Source organism: Ascaphus truei, chromosome 7 (genome assembly GCF_040206685.1).
Source record: "Ascaphus truei isolate aAscTru1 chromosome 7, aAscTru1.hap1, whole genome shotgun sequence".
In the NCBI taxonomy this organism is placed as follows: Eukaryota; Metazoa; Chordata; class Amphibia; order Anura; family Ascaphidae; genus Ascaphus; species Ascaphus truei.
In genome coordinates this window covers 4138211-4160816 of record NC_134489.1, presented here as the reverse complement: position 1 = coordinate 4160816, position 22606 = coordinate 4138211, and the positions used below count along the sequence as shown (strand labels likewise).

The window sequence follows — 22606 nt, the reverse complement described above, 5'->3', positions numbered from 1 at the left end:
ACATTAGAAAACATGAAAATGTCTTGATTTTTTTTTAATGCTACTCTATAAGTATTTTCTCATAGTACAAAACTGATTTATTAAAAAAAAAACACATGTAGGATGTTGCTTGATCTGCACCTTTATTAAGAGCTATATTGTTGCCCTTTTCAACTTTTTTTTTTTTTAATATATAAAAGCGTCTGAAATATTAAGCACCAGGAAGGATAAAATTGAGCTCTTCCCAGAGCCCAGTACAATGTAACCTCAAAAGCTAGAGATTAAGGAAATCATGATTTTTAATACTACTAAATAATTTTCGTAAAGAGCAAAAAATGCTCAGGGGAGTCAGATACTCAGAGGGGGGTTGTTTAAGTGCAAACGCATAAATCACAGAGAAAAAGGGGACCCCATGCCTACCCAATCTGTACCTCAATCTGTCTGGCAGTGACAGATAACTATAATGATCACCCATTCAACCTCTCTCACATTAACAAACACACACATATAAAACTCTATATACATGTATTAATGATACGGAACAATGGATTTTAGTATAACATTCCCACAATGTTATTTATACAAAATTCCTGGTGCAGCACAAATGTTTTTTTTTTTCTTTTTTTAAATGCAAACGATTAACCAAACGAAAAAATCAAATTGGAAATAATGAGATTTATCTTCCTCAATAAATCCTCTGCTGTTTTATCTTGCTCCGGTTTCCCAACCAGGAGATGTTTCTACACATTTCCCTTGATATGGGACGTATAAAGCGTTACAATAAGATGCAACCGCATCCTGGTTACCAATTGCACAATAAAGAAACAGCTTGTGGCTCACCATAATATTTTAATGATATTTCACACTTTTTTTTATAATAATAATAACAATAATGATAATAATATTACAATGTAGACCTATAGAAAAACATCATCTCTTTTAGCCCCTTCTCTGTCAGAGGGGCCTGGCTCCTAGGCAGAGAAGGAATTAAGAATATAGCATTGATTTGCTCAAGCGTACAAAACTCCTACACTATGGGGTTTTCACTACAATAACAAAGAAAAGCATAAACCAATACAATGCTCAGGTGCTTACTTTCCTTTGTATAAGGTGGCAAGGGTGGGTACTGTAGATCTTCACATTTGGGGCAGGGAAGAAATATTTTATAATATAAATGAACTACTCCGATCCCTTCCGTTTGCTTTACCCTGTCAGATAATTGGTGAGGGACGTGATCAGCGATAACATTTTAAAATGGCAACCTGTGGCATGGGGACACAATGGCTGTAGTGAACTACAGAGGTTCCGTTACCCTCAGACAATGTTCCTATAAGAATCTGGTACTCAAACTCTCATGTGTCTGAAATTTGTTGTGGAGAAAATTATATTCTGTGCTGTGATATTGCACCAGCGTGAAGATGAAAATAATGATTTATTTTTAAGTATCTATTAACACAGTGTCACAGTGAATTCGTTAGTGATCATTGCAGCGATTGCAGAAGTATTTCTGTCCTGACACTTCCACTCTATATTGCAGAAGAGGTCAGTAATGCATAGATAGATTTTTTTTTTATACAGAATTAATTACCTTCCAAACTCAGTATTAGCCTTATGAGACCATGGGTAAATTCTCTGTTTTTCTATTTCTACAATTAGGTTTTAAGTTCTACAGGGCAGGGATTTGTCCACATTGTTCCACAACGTCGGCTAACAATACTATATGTACATTAAATAATAATTATAATAACTATGATTACTATTATCACCCCATAGTTGCTTTGGAATAAACAGGATCAAAATGATGAAAGAGAAGGAATTTCATTAGAAGCAATGGTAACTTTTCCTTGTGCACCAGTTTTACAACCGGAGACTTTAGTAAATAGAGGCCAAAAAAACCCACTGCCCTGAAGAGTTTACATCTAATGTGGTGCTTGACACACCCAGAGATAAAGCACCATGCCCATTTGGTGTCTCAAGAAGCTGGCAAAGGAAGTCAAAATTCACTGGGATTAAATGTTCCCATTGAGGAGATTTACAGCCCCTTTTGTACAAGAGGGGTTTGTAATGCATTGGGGTCTGCTGTTGTCTTCTCTGTAGCTTATCTGCAGTTTAACATTGTTGTGAAATATCCGCAGCAAAGACAGGACTCAGATAGCATCACGATGAGCTATGAATTATGGTCGATTGCAACCCAAATCCAAAGTGCTTTTAAACAGAGATCACCAGCAAAGTTGCCATACGCACAGTCTTCACGCTCTTTATGCTGGTGTTCAAAAGCATCCCCTTTCTTTTAAGATTTTAGGAGGGCACCTTCTCTCTAGAGAATAACAAAGACCTGCACCCTAAACAGGAGAAGAAACAAAATAATCCTTTTCTAGTTTTAAAATCATGGGGCTCCTACTGGCATTTCCTTCTAACTCGTATAACCAAAGAAATCTGAACAACAAATAATATATATATATGTGTAACCTCGCACTGGAAACAAAAGCTCCCCCAGGTGGACGACATTCAGTGGCTCTTGTAGAGTTGGGTTGAGAAGCAGAGCTGCTGTTTATTATGATGATGATGGAATTGGGTTATAGACCTCATTCACAAGACCTGGAATTTCCATGAGCTTTGGTCCTTATAATCAAGGCAGTCAGTGGCATTGAAATTGAGCTTCCAGGAGGCAGTCTGGTCCTTATAATCTAAGCAATCCACTGAGGTGAAGCCTAGGCTGGATGCACCATATCCCTGGGCAGAGAGAGATGCAGGAGACTGGCTGAGATGGCTGCCCATGGTGGGAGTGGTGATTGGGCTCAATGTGCCCCCGGGAGCTGACAGCTGGGGGTGCATGGGAGACAGGTAGGAGCCACAGTCCAGCCCTGTGAAATAAGAGGTGGATCCTCCGTAGCTTTGAGTGTAGGCAGGGGCCTGGCTGTAGGTCATGGGGTAGCCAGCTGACCTCTGCATGCAGGGTGTGGTGACTGCAGAGAGAGGGTCTGGGATGGGGGAGATTGAGGCTGGGCTCCAAATAGAGACGGTGGCGCTGGCCGCAGAGCTGGGGGTCACCGCTGTTCCTGGGGGCGGTGGACTGTACTGGCCATTGGTGCTGGCCTCTGAATTGGTCTCTCTGATTGGGGAAGTTTTCTTTTTGGCCGGCCGAGGTTTGGCCTGTCCGCTGCTCTGCTGCTGTTGCTGACGACATTTGGCCCGTCTGTTCTTGAACCAAACCTGAAAAATAGGAAAGGGGGAATAAAATAACACAAAGATGGTTATTCACTAGCTGACAAAAGTCGGTGATAGCCATTAAATGTGAAGTTCCTCACAAAAGATTGGCCTATCCTGAATGGGCGCTCAATGTGACCAAATATGTGGTCCATATTTTAGAGAGACATGGGGTCATGTTTTTAGTTTGGGAGGCTCAGGGGAAATGTTAGGACATATTCAGTGGAAGAGGTATAAGTTTATGGATCAGCCTCCCAGCAGAGGTAGTAAAGGTTAATACAGTTTGGAATGCAGAACGGCTTCATATAGACATAAAGGGATTCTAAATATGAAAGAACCCAAAGGATCTAATAGGGTCTGAGGTTTCACAGCAGAAAAGAGAATGGGCCACTAATGTCTATGTTTCTACTTTTATTTTGTGTCCTAGCTGTTTCTCATGTTATTTAAATTTTAAAAATGCCCAAAGCCTGCAGTAGTGTCCACATGGCAACTCCTGCTGATTATTTTCGCTTTCTCCACCGCACCAGACAACACCTAACTATTTTCCACACAGACTTCAAACAGCCTTATCATTGAAGCTGTCTTATCCTGCGCCTCACAGATACAGTAGGGCTTTTTGGTAAATGTCAGTTTTAAGCTCATTTTTCAGGAATGGCCAATGGCCCTTATTATAGATATGTACTCTTCCTTGTGCTAGATCTGATTATACACCATAACTACCAAGGTCTAAGGAGTCCAGTTGAGTGTTGGAAGTCTAACACCAGTCATGCCCTAATCAAATAGGAAGGTCAGTGCCTCTGAATAATTAAATAATTAGGGGCCATAACCAATAGCTTTTAATACACATTTTTTTCTCACCTGCACCCGTGACTCTGGAAGGTTTATCTTTAGGGCTACCTCCTCCCTCATGAAGATGTCAGGGTAACGAGTTTTAGCGAAGAGAGATTCCAAAATGTCAAGCTGTGCCCTGGTGAATGTAGTCCTCTCTCTTCTCTGTTTCCGAGGGGTGTCTGCGGGTGAAAGAGAGAAGATTTGAGTAACAATTAGCAATGCTGCGATGGCTTTATTTACATGGTCTAGCCCAGTGGTTTTCAACCTTTGTTGGTTAAGTAACCCTATAATTATATTGTGAAATTCTGCAGAACCCCAACCCTCTCTAATAGCATGTCTGAGATCAGATGCAGTGTAAGGAACCCCAACCCTTTCTTATAGTGTGTTTGAGTTCAGATATATTGTAAGGAACCCCAACCCTCTCTAATAGCGCGTCTGAGATCAGATGCATTGTAAGGAACCCCAACCCTCTCTAATTGCGCGTCTGAGATCAGATGCATTGTAAGAAACCCCAACCCTCTCTAATAGCGCATCTGAGATCAGATGCATTGTAAGGAACCCCAACTCTCTATAATAGCGCGTCTGAGATCAGATGCATTGTAAGGAACCCCAACCCTCTCTAATAGCGCGTCTGAGATCAGATGCATTGTAAGGAACCCCAACCCTCTCTAATAGCGCGTCTGAGATCAGATGCATTGTAAGGAACCCCAACCCTCTCTAATAGCGCGTCTGAGATCAGATGCATTGTAAGAAACCCCAACCCTCTCTAATAGCGCGTCTGAGATCAGATGCATTGTAAGGAACCCCAACTCTCTATAATAGCGCGTCTGAGATCAGATGCATTGTAAGGAACCCCAGCCCTCTCTAATAGCGCGTCTGAGATCAGATGCATTGTAAGGAACCCCAACCCCCTCTAATAGCGCGTCTGAGATCAGATGCATTGTAAGAAACCCCAACCCTCTCTAATAGTGCCTCTGAGATCAGATGCATTGTAAGGAACCCCAACCCTCTCTAATAGTGTGTCTGAGATGAAATGCATCGTAAATTCTTCTGTATTTGGTACAATCTTCAAATGACCTGAAAATTGCAGGGACCCCTTTAAGGATGCCCAGGGAACCCCAGTTTAAAAACACTGTTCAAGCCACTCGCAGTGTTCAAACTGTGACAGTTCTAGGAGGTAAGGAGCACCACTACTTTATTTTTTTAAACCCCAGAGTACCACAATTTTTTTTATGACAAACTAATATTTCCACTTTCCATGTAAAGAAACATGAGTGTACTTATAAGGAGCCTTTCCGCTTTCCAAATATAAATAAATCGTGTATAGACCTTTCTAGAATACAAAGTGACTTTTCCCCCATTGTTAAATACATTTTGAATGTATTTTTCAGGCACAGTACCACTACTTTATCTAAATTACAGCTACTGGGGCAAATGCTAATAATCCTTTCACTGCCATATTGGATAGCACTGGGTGAAATGCTATTAATCCACCAATTTGCAGATGGTGCAACGATTAGTAAATGGCAAGTGCTTTTAAACTGTGGAAGCCAAGGAGATATTCCCATAACCATGAAAGAGAGAAGCAGGGGAGGGGGGAGGGAGGGGTCAGGTAGATACAGTATTTCTTGATAGTCTAGGACTATGCCCTTTGGGGATTACCTTGAAAGGCGGTATTGTAGCTGATCATGTTTTGGCCAAAATTTGTAACTAAAGAGATATGAAATATGAAAGGGTTAATGATATAGTGTTGCAGGATTTATGCAGCATGTCGAGTAGAATAAAGAGATAAGAAATGTTTCATTATACTGTATTTGTATTGCAGGTTTTCAGGTGGGAGAAGGTCAGGGATCTGGAGGGATGAGAAATGTAACTTTGCATTCTTACTGCATAGAGTCTGATTATGTGTAAAGCGTCATGTTAAAAAAAAACATCTATTCAATATTGTATACATTAAGAACAGGAAAATAGAAACCCCTCTAATGTAAATAATTTCTTCTTAAAAAATAAGCTAAAATGTTTGTTTCTACATTTGTAATGGGTGCTCTTTACCCCCTTGTACCTTCAAAGGTCCATCACTAATATTAACACATAGGGATCAATTTATCAAAATCAGTGCAAACAAAATGCATCCAATGTATCAATGAAAATAACAGCAACATGTTCTCTCCATGTGATTCATTTCCTTTAATGATTAAAGTGCTGCTTTGCACTGGTTTTGTTCCATTTTTGCAGTGGGGTGGGACTGACTTTGATAAATAGACCCTATTTTACCCATGTGTCTGTGAATGGATGAAAGTCAAAAAAAGTAAGCTGTAGAAAAAAATAAGGTTTCTAATGAGTTTCTCTTCCAAAAGTAGTTGTATTAAAGGAACAGCGAAGAACACAATGTTTCAGGTCCACCCACGACCTTTCCTCAGGTCACCTGGTCCTTGATTACAGTACAGTACTTTTGGACGAGAAACTCATTGGAAGTGGAAATCTTATTTTTTTTCTAAAGATTACCGTTTTCATTTTGGCTTTTATGATTGTGTTGGCCACACTTTTTTTTTTTTACATTTTATTATTGAATATTGTTACCCCTGTTTTTCATTGTCAGTGTAAGGCTGCGCTTATAGTGCCGGTGACGCGACGGTCACTGGAAAAATCAAATTGAGATGACGTCCAGCGATAGCGACCGATCCGTCGCTCTGCGCTTACTATACGCACACGCGACGGCGGCAATGCATTTGTTTTGCTGCAACGTCGCTATCGCCGGCACTATAAGCGCAGCCTAAGACTAGAAAAAAAGATGTGCCAGGTTTATCAAAGAAAATGTTTTGTTGTTTTCAATGGGATTTTTTGTTCTTTGATACATCCGAGCAATCTTTCTGCTCCACAACAACATCTCTGGATACATAGGGAGGGTCATTTAGTGGGGGGTCATTTAACAAAGTCTCCCAGCTGCAATCAAGGCAACAATGCTGCAAAAACTGTGTACCAGATCTGTTAGTTGTATTGCCCCAGATTTGCAGCCGGGCGATTTTGGTAAATAAACACGTGGATCACATATCTGTTAACAGTCTGATATACAATTAATTATCTTTACCTGTCATATGTGCGTGTATGTATGTATGTATATATATATATATATATATATATATATATATATATATATATATATATATATATAAAATAAGACCCCCAATTTCTAATTAAAAAATGGACCAATGTGTCCTCAAAATATGGAGTTTGTTGACAAGTATATTATTAGAGGGATATTTACTGTAGCATTTGTTTGTTAAAAAAAAAACATGTTACATAGTTACAAAGTAGATGAGGTTGAAAAAATACATATATCCATCAAGTTCAACCTATGCTAAATTTAGAAGACAAATACTTATCCTATATTTGTATTTACAGTATACATTATTATTATTATTATTATTATTATTATTTCTGTGTTGCTAAGCCTTCTTTTCCTGATGCTGAACATAAGAAGCAACGAAATGTTTATGTGAATTACAGTGTACCCAATGACTTGATTTCCACGTCTTTATTTTAGGTACTGCTCTGGTGTAGGATCTCAAAATCTACATAAGCATTGTAAGTGCACAAATGTTCATTAAATTACACACACACCTTTACTAACTTGTGTTCGAGACGTGTCTTCTTTACAATGATCTAGCTTCACAATTTTATGATAGTCACATTTAGTTTCTGTTTAGCTAACAACGTATAGGTATTCTAATTTAAAAAAACACCGTATACATATTTTTTATCTTATCTAAAAAATGCCCTTACCCTCAGTCTCTCATTATTAGTCCATAATTCAATTATTTGTGTAGATTTTTTAGGATAAACACTAAGATCTGAAAGACATGGCACTGAGCCTTGTATTACATTACTTTGTTTAATTGCTGCCACCCTAAAACGGCGTTTTCTTGGTTTTGTTGACGTATACATATCACATGGTCATTAAAAACTATTAAAATATATAATTTATATTGTTAATTCTTTTGAAACATAAGACTAAACAATGCTTTTTATATGCTGTACTTTTTTTTTTAATGAATCTTTCAAATGTTTACCTGCACTTGTGATATAAACTTGAATTTTATTTGGACCAAGAATATGTCTTCTTACAACGAAATCCTACTGTTCAAAATAATTTTGTGATGTTTCGTGGTATCAGATAATTTGCTAAAGCAAAAGTTTATGTGACAAGGGATATGCATTTCATTTACCAGCAGTGATTCCCAACATGATCAAATAATTTAGTTTTTTTTTTAAATTACATTTGCTTTCGTTCCCACGAGTATGGTTTATTGATTTATAATTGATCGATATCAAATGTCCCGTTTGTAAAAGGTAAAAGGTATACGCGACTTCGTTTTAAAAGTTTGTTTTCTCAATTCTGAAGTCTGAAGTCTTCAATGCCATTAATACAAATGTCCTGGACACATAATAATAATAATAATAATAATAATAATAATAATAATAATAATAATAATAATAATAATAGTAATAATTATGCATCAAAGCACTACTAAAACAAACATTTTTTTTTCATATATATTAGTTTTTAATATGAATGTAATTCAAGTTAAAACACATCATCTATTCGTGTTATTTTTCTGCTTAGAAATTGAACCGTTGAAATAAATGTCACTGTAAGAGCAAGGCATCCCGCGTACTGTTACATACTAAATATTACTGATACTAAATAGAGACTATCCCTATTCTTTGAATTAACTAACTTTTGCGATCCAGTGTCCCCAAAACCCACTATACAGTGAGACCCAGGTGGTAACACATGAATAAGGTGACACTTACTTGGGTATCCCACAGCTGAGTGCAGCAAATCCATCCCAGAGCCCGCTAGTGTCAGCCCATTGACTGCATAGTGCGGCTGTTTGATGTAGGACATCATTTCAGGTGGAATTCCGAGCTCTGGGCGCTCTTGTCCTTTGAGGTGTCAGTCCCTCTCTTGTCCTTTGAGGTGTCAGTCCCTCTCTTGTCCTTTGAGGTGTCAGTCCCTTTCCAATGCTCCCTTGCTTCCAAATACCTGGAGCAACCCACGTTTTCTCAGTGCCGCCTGTAAAGTAGAGTGATCGGAAGTGAACATGGAAGTCTCAACCAACATAGACTGAAGTCCACAGACCAGATCCTAGATTTTTGGTCTCCTCCAATGGTATATCCTGAGTACAAGACTGGGGGACATACTGAGGGGAGTTCACTTCAATGTTTGCCTTAAAAGCTCCCCATCCAGACCATTCACTAATTAAATCAAGGATTGCCTAGCAATTTCCACACCTCCATCCGCCCCCTTGGTTTGGGGTGGAGACTTTACAGGGGCTTGGAGTGGGAGGGGAGCAAAAGAACGCAACAAAGAATGGGCAATAATGTTGATTTAATACAACCAACGGTTCGGGTGGTAGCTCTCCACGCGCTTCATGTTATCACCCAGTCTGGTGAAGATGTACCCAGCCGAAACCTTGATACAACATGGAGTTATGGGAGTGTAAAGTTACAATCTTAAATTACAATCACTTCTACATAAATATTTTTTGTTTGACTTTTAAGAAGTGAATTTTAGGAACATCCAAAACATACATGTAACAGGGGCTTTTGTAGTGTTGTAGTGTATTGCGTCATCTATGGGGTGAAAAATCAGCATTTAAGGCTTGAAAAATCAAGCACATTTATCAATTATTTAAAAATTATTTACTATTTCCTAGAAATTTAGCTTAACAGTTCTTGCAAATCTATATATAAATATATACATGTTTTTATCGGTGGGGAGATTACTTTTTTTTGCTCGTCTTTTCGATCTTCATGAATGTCTGGTTTCAGGATTTCTATTGTCCCAATGCATTTCTTTGGTTTCTTAATGTAGAATGCAAGAACATTGCTCGTCCTATTGAGGTCTCCCACCATTGATAGTCAAATATCCCACTTTACAGTGTAGTCCCCAGGGGGCTAATGACATAGGACAATGGCCATCAATGGGGGGCTAGGCGACACAAAAGGGTTTATTTAACATGGGAGCAATAGGCGATGTGTCGTCAGCTAATATCCTATTACACCTTTTTGTTTGGATGTCAATGATCACCTCCAAGGGCATGTTAATACAGTGCTAATTAGGTAAACATGGATGGGGAGATGTGCTGGGATGACATCTGGGAGAGGGCTGCTGCAATTAATTAAAATCCCTATCCTCCTCCAGACCAGACCCCCTAAGGTGGTCAGGCTGGGGAGCTGTTGATCCATGCCTCTCAGCAGCATCACTGGTGCAAAAAGCAGCACCAGATTTAACAAGGGGGGGGGGGGGTTAGGTGCAAAAAATAATAATAATCTGTTTTTCCACTATTACTCGTCTAATTTGATATTCTTTGATAGAGCTCGAGCGTTTTTCTAAAGTGCTGGGGGAATGGCTGGTTACAAGGTTACAACAATCAGAAGAACAAGGCACTCAGGCGCTGCGGTGTGCTGCTACTTACTGTGTGCACCAAGCTGGGATCTAGCTTACTTTATAGCATTCTGGAGAAGTAACACGAGTTTGTCCCTAACTGGTCCTTGGTTACATTTGTATTCAATGAATTGATTTCCCCTACGGGACCTGCAGAAGAGATTTTTGGGAGTCTCTAAAGTCCATGTGCTACATAACCCATGAAGAACTTCCATGCTGTGCGCCCTATACAGACATTAAGCCGCGTTTATTAATCAGATCTGAACAATTTAGCAACTCCCATCGTGTGAAAAGGAATATAGGGCAATGTCCTTCAGATCACAAAGTTTATGGTACTTCAAGTGTCCAGGTGCTGCTGGAACATGTATTGCAGAGCCTGACTTCCTATAATGGACCATCTTAAAACTTAATGTAAAATTCAGCCATGGTTCATTGTGTATATGACAAATTACAGGTCCCTACTCTAAAAAATATCCGCTTCAGACCCACAGGGGGAGGGGGAGAATAACACCCTCTGCAGGGATATGTTCACAAGATCACAGCGGTAACTTTCAAGACATTACCTGCCAGTGATTTAAATGTAAGTCTTTCTAACTGCTCTGGGCTCTGTTCTTAAGGTATCTTATTACACATAATAGCAGATTTAGAAAATGCTTAAAATACTTTAAAAGTTGATACTTTCTAGCACAAAAGCATTACACAAATAACAATTGCACATAAACTTACACATATACACATACACGGTAAGCGTGTATCAATTTTGTAAGAGTATATATATATATATATATATATATATATATATATATATATATATATATATATATACACGCACACACTCTGAACAATTGATACCCACACTGATTGATACACTGCTACAGATGCGGTCAAAATGATCTGATCCCAAAATATCTAATGACTTCCCCTCGGTCCAATAAACAATAGTGTCCCAGTGCGTCTTCAAGTGTTTCTGCTAGTGAAGTGTGTTTGTTAAACAGCCCATAGCTCCACAACATTAACTACGTTTTGCTTTGTGAATACAAAATCAGGTTGCTAGGCAGATTTGATCGAGAGAGAGAGAGAGAGAGAGAGAGAGAGAGAGAGAGAGAGAGAGAGAGAGAGAGAGAGAGAGAGAGAGAGAGAGAGAGAGAGAGAGAGAGAGAGAGAGAGAGAGAGAGAGAGAGAGAGAGAGAGAGAGAGAGAGAGAGAGAGAGAGAGAGAGAGAGAGAGAGAGAGAGAGAGAGAGAGAGAGAGAGAGAGAGAGAGAGAGAGAGAGGAGAGAGAGAGAGAGAGAGAGTAACCCGTTTTTAACTATACATCTATTTTCCATTTACAATACCCTAGTTACAAAGCAAAAAAAAAAAAGATAAGTTTATGTCCATCCAGTAAATGACTTGTTTTAAGTCTAACAGTTACACCTCTGACTCTGTAGTGTAATTTAGAGCTAATTAACTACAGACACGTAATTGCTGTGGTATTTTTCCCATTCAATGTAAAAGGAGATCATCTTATGTCAGCCGGAAAAATCTCCATTTCTCTCAAAGATTTTAATGGCCATGTATTAAAGATTTTCCCAGTGCAAAAAAAAGCCTTTTAACTGACATTCCTGTTTTTCTTTTTGTTTTGTTTTAATAAATCTGAATCTGTTTTGTTGCACCTGTTTGCTATATCACATTTAATTCCTTTGCTCATAAAATATAGAAATCCTATTGGTCAAGTGCTACGTAATACTTAAGAATCATAATAAACGTCACAATTTGCTTCTTTGTGCAACTTGCTAGTAACATAATCAGCTTCTCTAATTAAATAACTTTATAATTTATGCAAATTAAATAAAATCACAAATATTAAAGGCGAAAGTTTCGCTTTATTTAAAATACTAAAGGGAATGTATACAACCTCTTTTTGTACAGTCTTTTGCTGTAAACCTGGAGACGCAGGATAATGTGATTTTTCCCCGGTATGTAAGATAACATCCCTCTTAACCCTTTGGCTGCCAGGAAAGCAAGCAGCGCATTGTTTTGCGGTAGTGGCAGTGGAAGGGTTAATGTTGGACATTACAACAGTCCAGCCTTAATGGATTAGACTGTGTGTCTGTGGTGATACCCAAAAGACCATCCCAAATAATTATTGTAGCTCAAAAGACCATCCCAAACAATTACAGTTAAAAAAAAAGATCACAGGCAATTATAGGCATTGTTCCTTCATTAGTCAGAAGAACAAGATCTCTCTGGGTTTCCAAAGGCTATAAGGAACAAAACATATTTAATTCTACGCTGGTCTGATGGGCTGTAGGGCATTTTCTGCTAAGAAAATAGAAATGCATCTTGCTACACAAGCGTTATCAAGTTGCAATTCTACTCAGCTAATCCAATTATGGGTGTTGTTTTTATTATCCAAATCACACAAGCCATTGTGAATTCTTCCAGTATTTTTGGAGTTTTCAGATACATTTGTATTGTATTTTGTATATATTATTATTATTGTTTATTTGTAAAGTACCAACATATTCTGCCGCATAGTACATCCAGTCTTGAGAAAGGCTTCCGGTAGAGCCAAAACGTTGATAGTTTTGCAATAAACTTAATTTATTTTTGTAAATCCTGGAGTGCCTGCTTCTTACTTTACTGTAATCCAGTCCCAGCGGTTTGCACCCAGGCAGGACGCTACTGTACCTTCAGTATGCGCGCGCGCGCGTGCGTGTGTGTGTGTGTGTGTGTGTGTGTGTGTGTGTGTGTGTGTGTGTGTGTGGTGTGCAGCACTTAACAGAGATACAGTATCATACAAAACAGAGATACAGTATCATACAAAACAGAGATACAGTATCATACAAAACAGAGATACAGTATCATACAAAACAGAGATACAGTATCATACAAAACAGAGATACAGTATCATACAAGAGTTAAATAAGCATGGAAACTGGAAGATAACATAACACTAGACATTAGGGACTAGGCATCTATGCACAATTTACAAACTGAGATTTTCCTGGAAAATTATTATTATTATTATTATTTATTTTTTTGGGAGGGGGGGGTCACTACTTACATATGACTGGGATTGCTAGATTCTCAAATTTTCTTTATAACTCAGACCTGTTACATCGTAGATGAGGTTGAAAAAAGACTTCCGTCCATCAAGTTCAACCTATGCTAAATTCAGACAACAGATACTTTATCCTATATCCATACTTACTTATTGATCCAGAGGAAGGCAAACAAAAAACCCCATTAAGGGGAAAAAATTAATTCCTTCCTGACTCCAAGAATTGGCAATCGGATAAATCCCTGGATCAACATCCTTCCCATGTATACTTATTTGGTAGATCCCTGTATACCTTTCCCATCTAAAATGTCCAACCTTTTTTTTAACATAACTATTGTATCTGCCATCACAGTCTCCATGGGTAATGAATTCCACATTTTAACTGCCATTACTGTAAAGAACCCTTTCCTTTGCTGCTGGTGAAATCTCCTTTCCTCCAACCTAAGGGGATGGCCCTGAGTCCTTTGTACTGCCCGTGGGATGAATAGTTCTTTTGAAAGCTCCTTGTATTGTCCCTGAATATATTTGTATATAGTTATCATATCCCCTCTTAGACGCCTCTTTTCTAATGTAAATAAATCTAATTTAGCTAGCCTCCCCTCATAAATCAGAGTATCCACCCCCTTTATTAATGTTGTGGCTCTTCTCTTCCTCTAGTTCCATAATGTCTTTTGTAAGGAGTGGTGCCCAAAATTATACTCCATATTTAAGGTGTGGTTTTACTAAGGCTTTATAAGGCTAAGTCCCCGCTAGCGCTGAGCGGGTGGCGCTTGCGGATGAGACTTACATATATAGATATATGTAAGTCCCCGCTCACGAGGTGCGCGCAGCACTCGTGCACGTGCACAGATGCTCAGCCGCGATCGGCGCTTAGGTAAACAAAAAATCTATACTTACCCGCGCTCTGAACTCCCCGCAATGCCCCCCAACCCTCCCCCGCGCCCGTGTACAACAGGACACCCGGCGCTCATGCTTGGAGCGCTCTCCAAGCATGGGCGTGCTCAGCACCAGCGGGGACTTATCCTAAAGGGGCATAATTATGTTTACTTCCCTTCCATCTATTGCCAGTTTAATGCAAGATAAGATCTTGTTTGCCTTTGCAGCTACTGCATGGCATTGGGCACTATTGCCAAGCCTGCTGTCTACAAGCAATTCTAAATCCTTCTCCATCAAGGATTCCCCTAATTTATCCCCATTAATTAATATTAAGCATATTAATATGCTTAAACTTCCAGGCCTTATTTTGCAAAGATCTTAAACATATCTGCCATTCTAAAACAACTATCAGAAAAGGTAGAACAAATGTGTTGCATGTAAAAATCATTTGCATATATAATTTTTTTGCTTTGTAACTAGGGTATTGTAAATGGAAAATAGATATATAGTTAAAAACGGGTTACACGCACGCACGCACGCACGCACACCAGTTGGCACTCCCAAAGGCTATAGTAAAGGTTGGTGCATGTCCCATAAGTATAGCATAAGAGTAATGGTACCTGGATTGGAGTCCAGCAGAAAGGAGACAGCACATTGCCAGACTCCAATCCAGGTACCATTACTGTCTCCTGATTACCAGATTGCGGAACGGTACCTTATTGATATATATATTATTATTTATGACACAACTTGCACTTACCTATTAGATCCAGTAGCCAGAGTAATACTCAGTCCTGCTGTTTTCTGCAAGGAAACACAATAACACAGTCATGTCCGAATCCTGAAGCTTAAGTGGGGGGGTCAGCTCTCCATAAAACCTAATAAAAACCCCTTTGAAATAAAGAGTGGCGCATCGGCTTCTGTTAAAAGGACAACAGTGATCTGCAAAAGTCCCATTAAGCCCACAGTAAAAAAAAAAAAAACACGAGCTTGACCCTATTTTGCCAGGGGATTTGGGGTTTTATTCCCAGAAAGGGCAGGTTTCCTTTTCCCCTTCTCTCCTGCAGGCCTGTAAGGATTTTTTTTTAAAATATGTTTTCAAGTCCTAATGAAGGAACTGCTTAGTTCATTTGTGGGTCCAGAAATCACGTTGGGATTAATGTCTTTGATTCGTATAAGGCCCCCTTGTTCTTCTGCAGGTGATTGCATTTGGAAATGTTAACCCCCTCCCCTGTTCAACTGCACAGTGAAACTTTGCATTACTAAATGTATTAGGGACCTCACAGGCATGTATTCATGTGTGTGTTTGGTAAGGGTGCCCAATTGCATAGCTCTGTACAGACTGAACCTTGCAAGGCAGGGCATTATAATGTCATTTATAGTGAAAATAACACTGGACCAAGTCTTCCTACTGCAAAACTGGTAAAATACTGGTGTAAAAAAAAAAAACATATCCCAATTTATTCGAGAAACATATTTTGAGGTTATAAATTTGACCTGGTCTTTGCACAATATTTGGAGATTTAAGAAAAAGCTTATTTATCTATGACCAAAGAGTATGATTAGAAAAATCCTGGATGTATTTAAAATCGGGAGAAATGCTCTTTGGACCAAATATGTATACAACATTTGAACTATAAAAGCAGAAAGTGACATCGGTTTTTCTAAAAGAAATCCCCTTTGCTTGACAAAGAAGGTGGAACTATAAGTGTGTAAATAAAAAATGAGTGGTACTCTGGGTGTGTAAATAAAAAATGAGTGGTACTCTGGGTGTGTAAATAAAAGTGCTGGTGCCATGGGTGTGTAAATAAAAAAAGGTGTTGTGATCTGTCCCTCCTACTTCCAACTTGGATCAGTGTTCCTCCCAGAATGGAAAGTTTGCACAATGAGTTTACATGCAGAAAATGGCAGAATACATGACTTTTTTGAAGACAGGTGTCTATCTGCATCTGCTTATAGATTCACTGCGTGTTACCTTTTAAGACACCAACACTTGTAGAAGGAACCTATAAGGAACCTATAAGGTATAACAAGCCCTGTGCACTTTAACTGTAACTACGAATAACTCTTGTGTTGGTCCACTAACAACCTACAAAGAATCTGTATTTTCCAGGACCACCTTTGATGTAGCGAGACACAGGCTAGCGCCGCAGCTACAGTGCTAGCGCTACCGGGGGATCCATGGGTCCTGCAGCTTGGCCGGGGGCAAACCCCCCACGTTTTGCTGCATCTGTACATCTGCTTATAGGAAAGGTATCGTGCTCTATAGTACAATAAACATCAGTGAACCCATGAGATCAACTAAAGTTCTATGTATAAAAACCACCAAATGGTCCATGTAAGTGTTGACCTGACACTAACAGCCATGTGAATATGCTGGATGTATCAATTAATTGGATTTGTGGGATGTACCGTATCAATTTGTGCCTATCAGGCTCATCCTTTTTCTTCACCTTATGTATCAATGTATTCGACTTTGTGTGTATTTAGAGAAGACCCTAAAGGATGCGAAACAGTTCTTCGGTGCCCAAATTCTACACAATACACAATGTATACAATTTTGCACAATATATGAAGTCTGAAATAGTACCACCCCCTGTACAGACAATATTTAATGAGCAAACATAAGACTGGTCACTTGCCTGAAATCGCTTGAGTTAAAAACATGCATTTTAAGCAATAGTTTTTGCATTATCTGTCTGCCTATCTATTTATCTATCAGTCTGTCTATCTCCAACTTTGTATATCTTTCTACAATGTATCTATATCTATGTATCTATTTATCATCTATCTATCTTTAGCTGGTTGGAAACACACTTGTTTCACAGTGTGAAGTGTTTAACGAAGAGGCAGAAAGTGCAAGCAATGTTAAGCCTAGAAAGTCTGCTCCTTTCTTCCTTCTCTCTCTCTCACTCTTTCTTTGAAATCCCTTGTTTGTTAACCTTTGGGATCCCACCGCACAGACAGGGGGAAGAAGAGACGCAGCCAGAGCAGAATAGAGAGCAGGAGGGGAGAAGAGACGCAGCCAGAGAAGAATAGAGAGCAGGAGGGGAGAAGAGACGCAGCCAGAGAAGAATAGAGAGCAGGAGGGAAGAAGAGACGCAGCCAGAGCAGAATAGAGAGCAGGGGGGAAGAAGAGACGCAGCCAGAGCAGAATAGAGAGCAGGGGGGAAGAAGAGACGCAGCCAGAGCAGAATAGAGAGCAGGGGGGAAGAAGAGACGCAGCCAGAGCAGAATAGAGAGCAGGAGGGAAGAAGAGACGCAGCCAGAGCAGAATAGAGAGCAGGAGGGAAGAAGAGACGCAGCCAGAGCAGAATAGAAAGCAGGAGGGTAGAAGAGACGCAGCCACAGCAGAATAGAGAGCAGGAGGGGAGAAGAGACGCAGCCAGAGCAGAATAGAGAGCAGGAGGGAAGAAGAGACGCAGCCAGAGCAGAATAGAGAGCAGGAGGGAAGAAGAGACGCAGCCAGAGCAGAATAGAGAGCAGGAGGGAAGAAGAGACGCAGCCAGAGCAGAATAGAGAGCAGGAGGGGAGCCGCTATTTCTGGTGACTTTAAGATAGCCGCTCTAGGAAGTGCAAAAAGATTAACCCTTTCTCTGCCAGCGTGACCAGGATTGAGTCAACAAAAGCAGTCAGTGACGCAACAACGTTTGGCTACTGGGTCTATTTATCAAAGTCTCCCGGTTGCAAAACTGGCTAAAAAAAATAGAAATAAACAGTCTGGATTTATCAAAGAGAAACAATCAAAGGAAATGACATCTAAGTCCTGTTAAGTTGTCAAACTTATTATTAACTCTTACTTTTAAGAGGGCAATATGATAGCATATAAATTAAACAACAGATAATCACTTACTGATAACGAAAGGTGATCAGGACCAGGTGTAAATACGATCTGCCTGCGATACAATACGTGCCCACCTGTATATGAGCGCCTGGCAGAAGGAGCTGCGAGATGAGTGTGCTCGCTGCCCTGGGTGCCTGTTATAATGACAGGCCTGGTACCGGCAGAGTCATCCCCAGGCAGGGCCGGCTTATAAAACACACGGGAGGGTTTGTGCAGAACATGCTGGAACCTTTCAATGCTGCTGTTATGAGTCAAAACATTCTAATAAAACATATTACTCAAATAGGAAGGGGCAAGTTGAAACTATGAATATAATGCTTTATTAGTTTATTTTTGTACTATATATTAAAAAAAAAAAACATAAAGAAATTCCTTCAGCAAGGGATGTGGTAATGGATTAACCCCTTTGCGGAATTGCATTGTTTATTGATATAACGCACTCCATGTACTCAGCACTGTACAGAATTAGATTCCTGCGCACGTTGCAAAGTATACAGAAGAGCATTAAGTCAAATAAAACTTTGGGAGAAAGGAATCCCAGAGCCAAAGAGCTAAGTGCTGCGTGGGGTGAGGTACGGAGAGTTAGTAGCAGGAGTAGCATTGCAGGACTCTCTGGCAGTGCATTGGTTAATTAATATATCCCCGAGCTCAATGGTAAAAGTATGATAGCACCAGAGGGGTTTATTTGCAAATCCTAGAGTGCCACTACTTTTTATATATGCAAACCCATAGTAGTACCACTATATACACACACACACACACACACACACACACACACACACACACACACACACACACACACACACACACACACACACACACACACACACACACACACACACACACACACACACACACCACCCTCCCCCCCCCCAGAGTAACACTCTTTTTATATATGCAGACCCAGAGGACCACTACTTTATATATATATATATATATACACACACACAACCCCAGGGTAACACTACTTTTTATTTACAAACCCAAAATACCATTATTTTTCTATATACAATCCCAGAGAACCACACATTTTTCTATATATAATCCCAAACGATTTATTTCATTTACAAGTCGAAAGTACCACTATTTAAATATATATCACCTCAGAGTATCACTACTTTTTCTGTACAAATCCAGAGGGCTACTCATTTTATATACTGTATACATACAATACCCAGAGTAACACTACGTTTTCATATACAAATCACTAGGAGTGGTACCACTGATCTGCTTTGTGGGACAGAATAAACGTAGAAAAAAATGATCTACGTAAAAATATATATATGTGTGTGTGTTTGTGTGTGTGTGTGTGTGTGTGTACGAAATTAATCAACACGGTTCTCTTCTAGCTGTTATGTTAAATGCAAAGTGATGACAGAGGGAGGCTTTGTGTTTCTTAGCAGTTTATGAGACTATAAAACATTGCTCTGAAGGCTTTTGACCCCTGCAGGATATAAACTCACCCAGGTACCAATTAAGCTGCTGCTTTGCTGTTGAGTGATATTCCTGCTCTGTCAGTCAGTCGTGTGCCTATTTATCATAATTCTTATATAGGCCTGAAAGTGTGTGCAGGGCTTTGCAAACTTAATATACTGTGTCAAGTAAACTCCTTAAGTGCAAGAGGGGCAAGAAACACAGCTATCTAACTATACTCTGTCTGTCAATCTACAGTATATATCTATCTAAATTTATATTGGTCTGTCTGTCTGTCTATCAACTTTTTCATAGATTTTGATTAAGATCTTCGGAACTCTGTTCATGCTTTGTGCAAATCTTTGGTTAAAATTGATTTATATAAATGTTAAACATATCTATCTATCTATCTATCTATCTATCTATCTATCTATCTATCTATCTATCTATCTATCTATCTATCTATCTATCTATCTATCTATCTATCTATCTATCTATCCTATCTATCTGGAAAAAACTTCCAAACATGATAGGATAATACTAATTAATGCAACAATAATATAAATGACATATAGATAGTATGCATTTTTCTCCCCGCAGGATAGATTATCTTGGCTCCCCCAGTTTGACTCTTCCAAAGACTCTTGTCCCAGGCTACTCACAAATCTCTGCCTCTTCATCCGAAAACAAATATATCTGGATAAAGTAACCTTTTTTTTTTTAAACTTTGTGCTGCTGAGCACACAACATGAAAGGAGTTAAGCTAGATCAGAGGGAGCAGAGCTGTATTATCAGGGGTAAGGACTTTAAATCATTAGCAATAATTTTATCAGGAGGGCTAAACCTCTCTTTTAAATCTGGATCAGTTGGGAATCACCAGATATCCCACAAGCAGAAAAGTGCAGTGAATGGACCGGCGCAGGAACAGGGGACTTACCTCTGCAAGGAGAAGTGGCGAAGGATGAGCAGCACAGGTAGAGATGGCTGCGCAGGTACAGGGAGAAGGAAGGATGAGCAGCACAGGTAGAGATGGCTGCGCAGGTACAGGGAGAAGGAAGAATGAGCAGCACAGGTAGAGATGGGTGCGCAGGTACAGGGAGAAGGAAGGATGAGCAGCACAGGTAGAGATGGGTGCGCAGGTACAGGGAGAAGGAAGAATGAGCAGCACAGGTAGAGATGGGTGCGCAGGTACAGGGAGAAGGAAGGATGAGCAGCACAGGTAGAGATGGCTGCGCAGGTACAGGGAGAAGGAAGGATGAGCAGCACAGGTAGAGATGGGTGCGCGGGTACAGGGAGAAGGAAGGATGCTGTTTAGTGGGTGGCAAAACAAATAAGAGTTGCAAAAGGAGACAGGGTGCCTATCCTTAAGACAGAGGGGCGGGGATGTCATGGTCCATTGTCTAAATGTCACTGGTTAATGCGAGGAGTGTGGCAGCAGGGGTGGGAGGAGGGGAGGGTGAGAGGTCTGGACGGAGGTGACTTTGCCAGGATGCCCACCCCGCTTGTCTCTGTGTGGGTTGGCTAATCCAGAGTTGACATGCCGCCACCAATTAGCTCTCATCCCCCGAGACGAGTTGCTGACACCTCACGTTGGCTCCAGGGGGCTGCAGGGAGACAGATGTCCCTGTGGACGGATCTGTCCCCATCTCGGTGGGATGCTGGGGGGGCAGGTGGTGGCTTTTTATTACTGGTGGGCAGGGTTTGGGTGCCCATCCATCTGGTACAGATACGTGTGGGTAGGGTATATGCTGTAGGTTGTTTTTTGTATTGGCAGACACTGTACACCTATCCTATATCACCAGTCACCTATATACCCATCCTATCTATGCCACCCGTTACTTATATACCTATCCTATCTATGTCACCAGTTACCTATTTTACAATGCTATCTATGTCACTAGTCCCCTATATAGCCATTCTATCTATGGGACCAGTTCCTTATATAGCCATCCTATCTATGTGACCAGTCCCCTATGTAACCATCCTATCAATGTCACCAGTCCCCTATATACCATCCTATCTATCACCAGTCAACTATATACTCATTTGATCTATATCACTAGTAACCTATTTACTCATCCTATCTGTAATTTAAATCCTATATATATCCTCACGTTCTATGTAATAAGAGGTATATATACATGTCATGACCTACCTGAACTACATTTAATACCAAGCGTCATCAGACCCTCGCGTGCCCTTTTTTTTTTTTAAAAAACCTAATTCTATCCCCATATACATTCTCTTTCTGTCATTGACCCGTATGCCTCCATGCATTCTGTGTCATTTTAACCCTACATAGTAGAAATAATATTGTTTTCTAATACAGCCCTGGCAAAGTACACAGCACTGTACATAGCATGTTTGCAGGCACAATGAGTCCCTGCCCCCTAGAGCTTACAATCTAAAACAAGCTTAAAACGTTGGTGCCTGAGGCACATGGAGAGATAACACCAGGATTCGACCCCGGTTCACCCACTTCAATGTCCCTATTTACTGTAGGTGACATTATTTCTATGTCCCCCAGCGTGCATTTCCTTTTTATAGCCACCCGGCTACATTAATTATTAAAGGGCTATATAATAACTTTTTATATTTAGACCTAAATGCTTAACTGCAACAAAAAAAAGCAGAAGAAGCAGGGAGAATACTCATTTATTGGCAATGTATTCCAAGTCAAAAGCTGCAGGGATCAGGGCTGCGTTACATGGCCTATTATTCACAATTTAGATTTCATGCGAGGGGTTTCTAGGTGAAATTATAGTGTACAGAGGTTTGGAAGCTCGTAGATCACATCTTTATTTTTGAACAAGAGACCTGTAGGGTTTGGAAAGTTCTATATGAGTGAAGAAGAGCATTGGAAAGCTCTGTACATGTGAAGAAGAGACCTGTGAGGCTTGGAAAGCTCTCTACTCATGAAGAAGAGGTTTGGAAAACTCTGTAACCACGAAGAGGAGGTT

General features: G+C 39.9%; 1 protein-coding gene across 6 annotated transcripts; it reads right to left on the bottom strand.

The window, feature by feature from the left end:
* Positions 1-808: 808 nt before the first annotated feature.
* On the bottom strand, positions 809-21096 carry CRX (cone-rod homeobox). Of its 6 annotated transcripts, none has more exons than XM_075606878.1 (7): positions 20584-21096; positions 15150-15193; positions 9026-9094; positions 8833-8971; positions 5680-5727; positions 4045-4196; positions 809-3192 (listed from the first exon to the last, which is right to left on the bottom strand). In XM_075606878.1, the coding sequence occupies exons 4-7, from the start codon at positions 8927-8929 to the stop codon at positions 2569-2571; spliced, it is 921 nt and encodes a 306-aa protein (XP_075462993.1). In that variant the 5' UTR covers positions 8930-8971; positions 9026-9094; positions 15150-15193; positions 20584-21096; the 3' UTR covers positions 809-2568. The 6 variants fall into 6 exon arrangements, with proteins under 6 accessions (XP_075462993.1, XP_075462992.1, XP_075462995.1 ...); XM_075606877.1 differs by having other exon boundaries at positions 8833-8965; positions 20584-21095; XM_075606880.1 differs by lacking the exon at positions 20584-21096 and adding an exon at positions 19697-19994 and having other exon boundaries at positions 8833-8965.
* Between the last annotated feature and the right edge of the window lie 1510 nt (positions 21097-22606).

What these genes read in the sequence shown, in the direction of transcription:
- CRX (XM_075606878.1), bottom strand. Translation starts at nt 8,929, where the DNA reads ATGATGTCCTACATCAAACAGCCGCACTATGCAGTCAATGGGCTGACA. An exon ending in CTACAATACCGCCTTTCAAG is followed by an intron (nt 4,197 to 5,679) that starts GTAATCCCCAAA and finishes TTTCACCCGCAG; the next exon opens with ACACCCCTCGGAAACAGAGA. An exon ending in TTCCAGAGTCACGGGTGCAG is followed by an intron (nt 3,193 to 4,044) that starts GTGAGAAAAAAA and finishes CCTATTTTTCAG; the next exon opens with GTTTGGTTCAAGAACAGACG.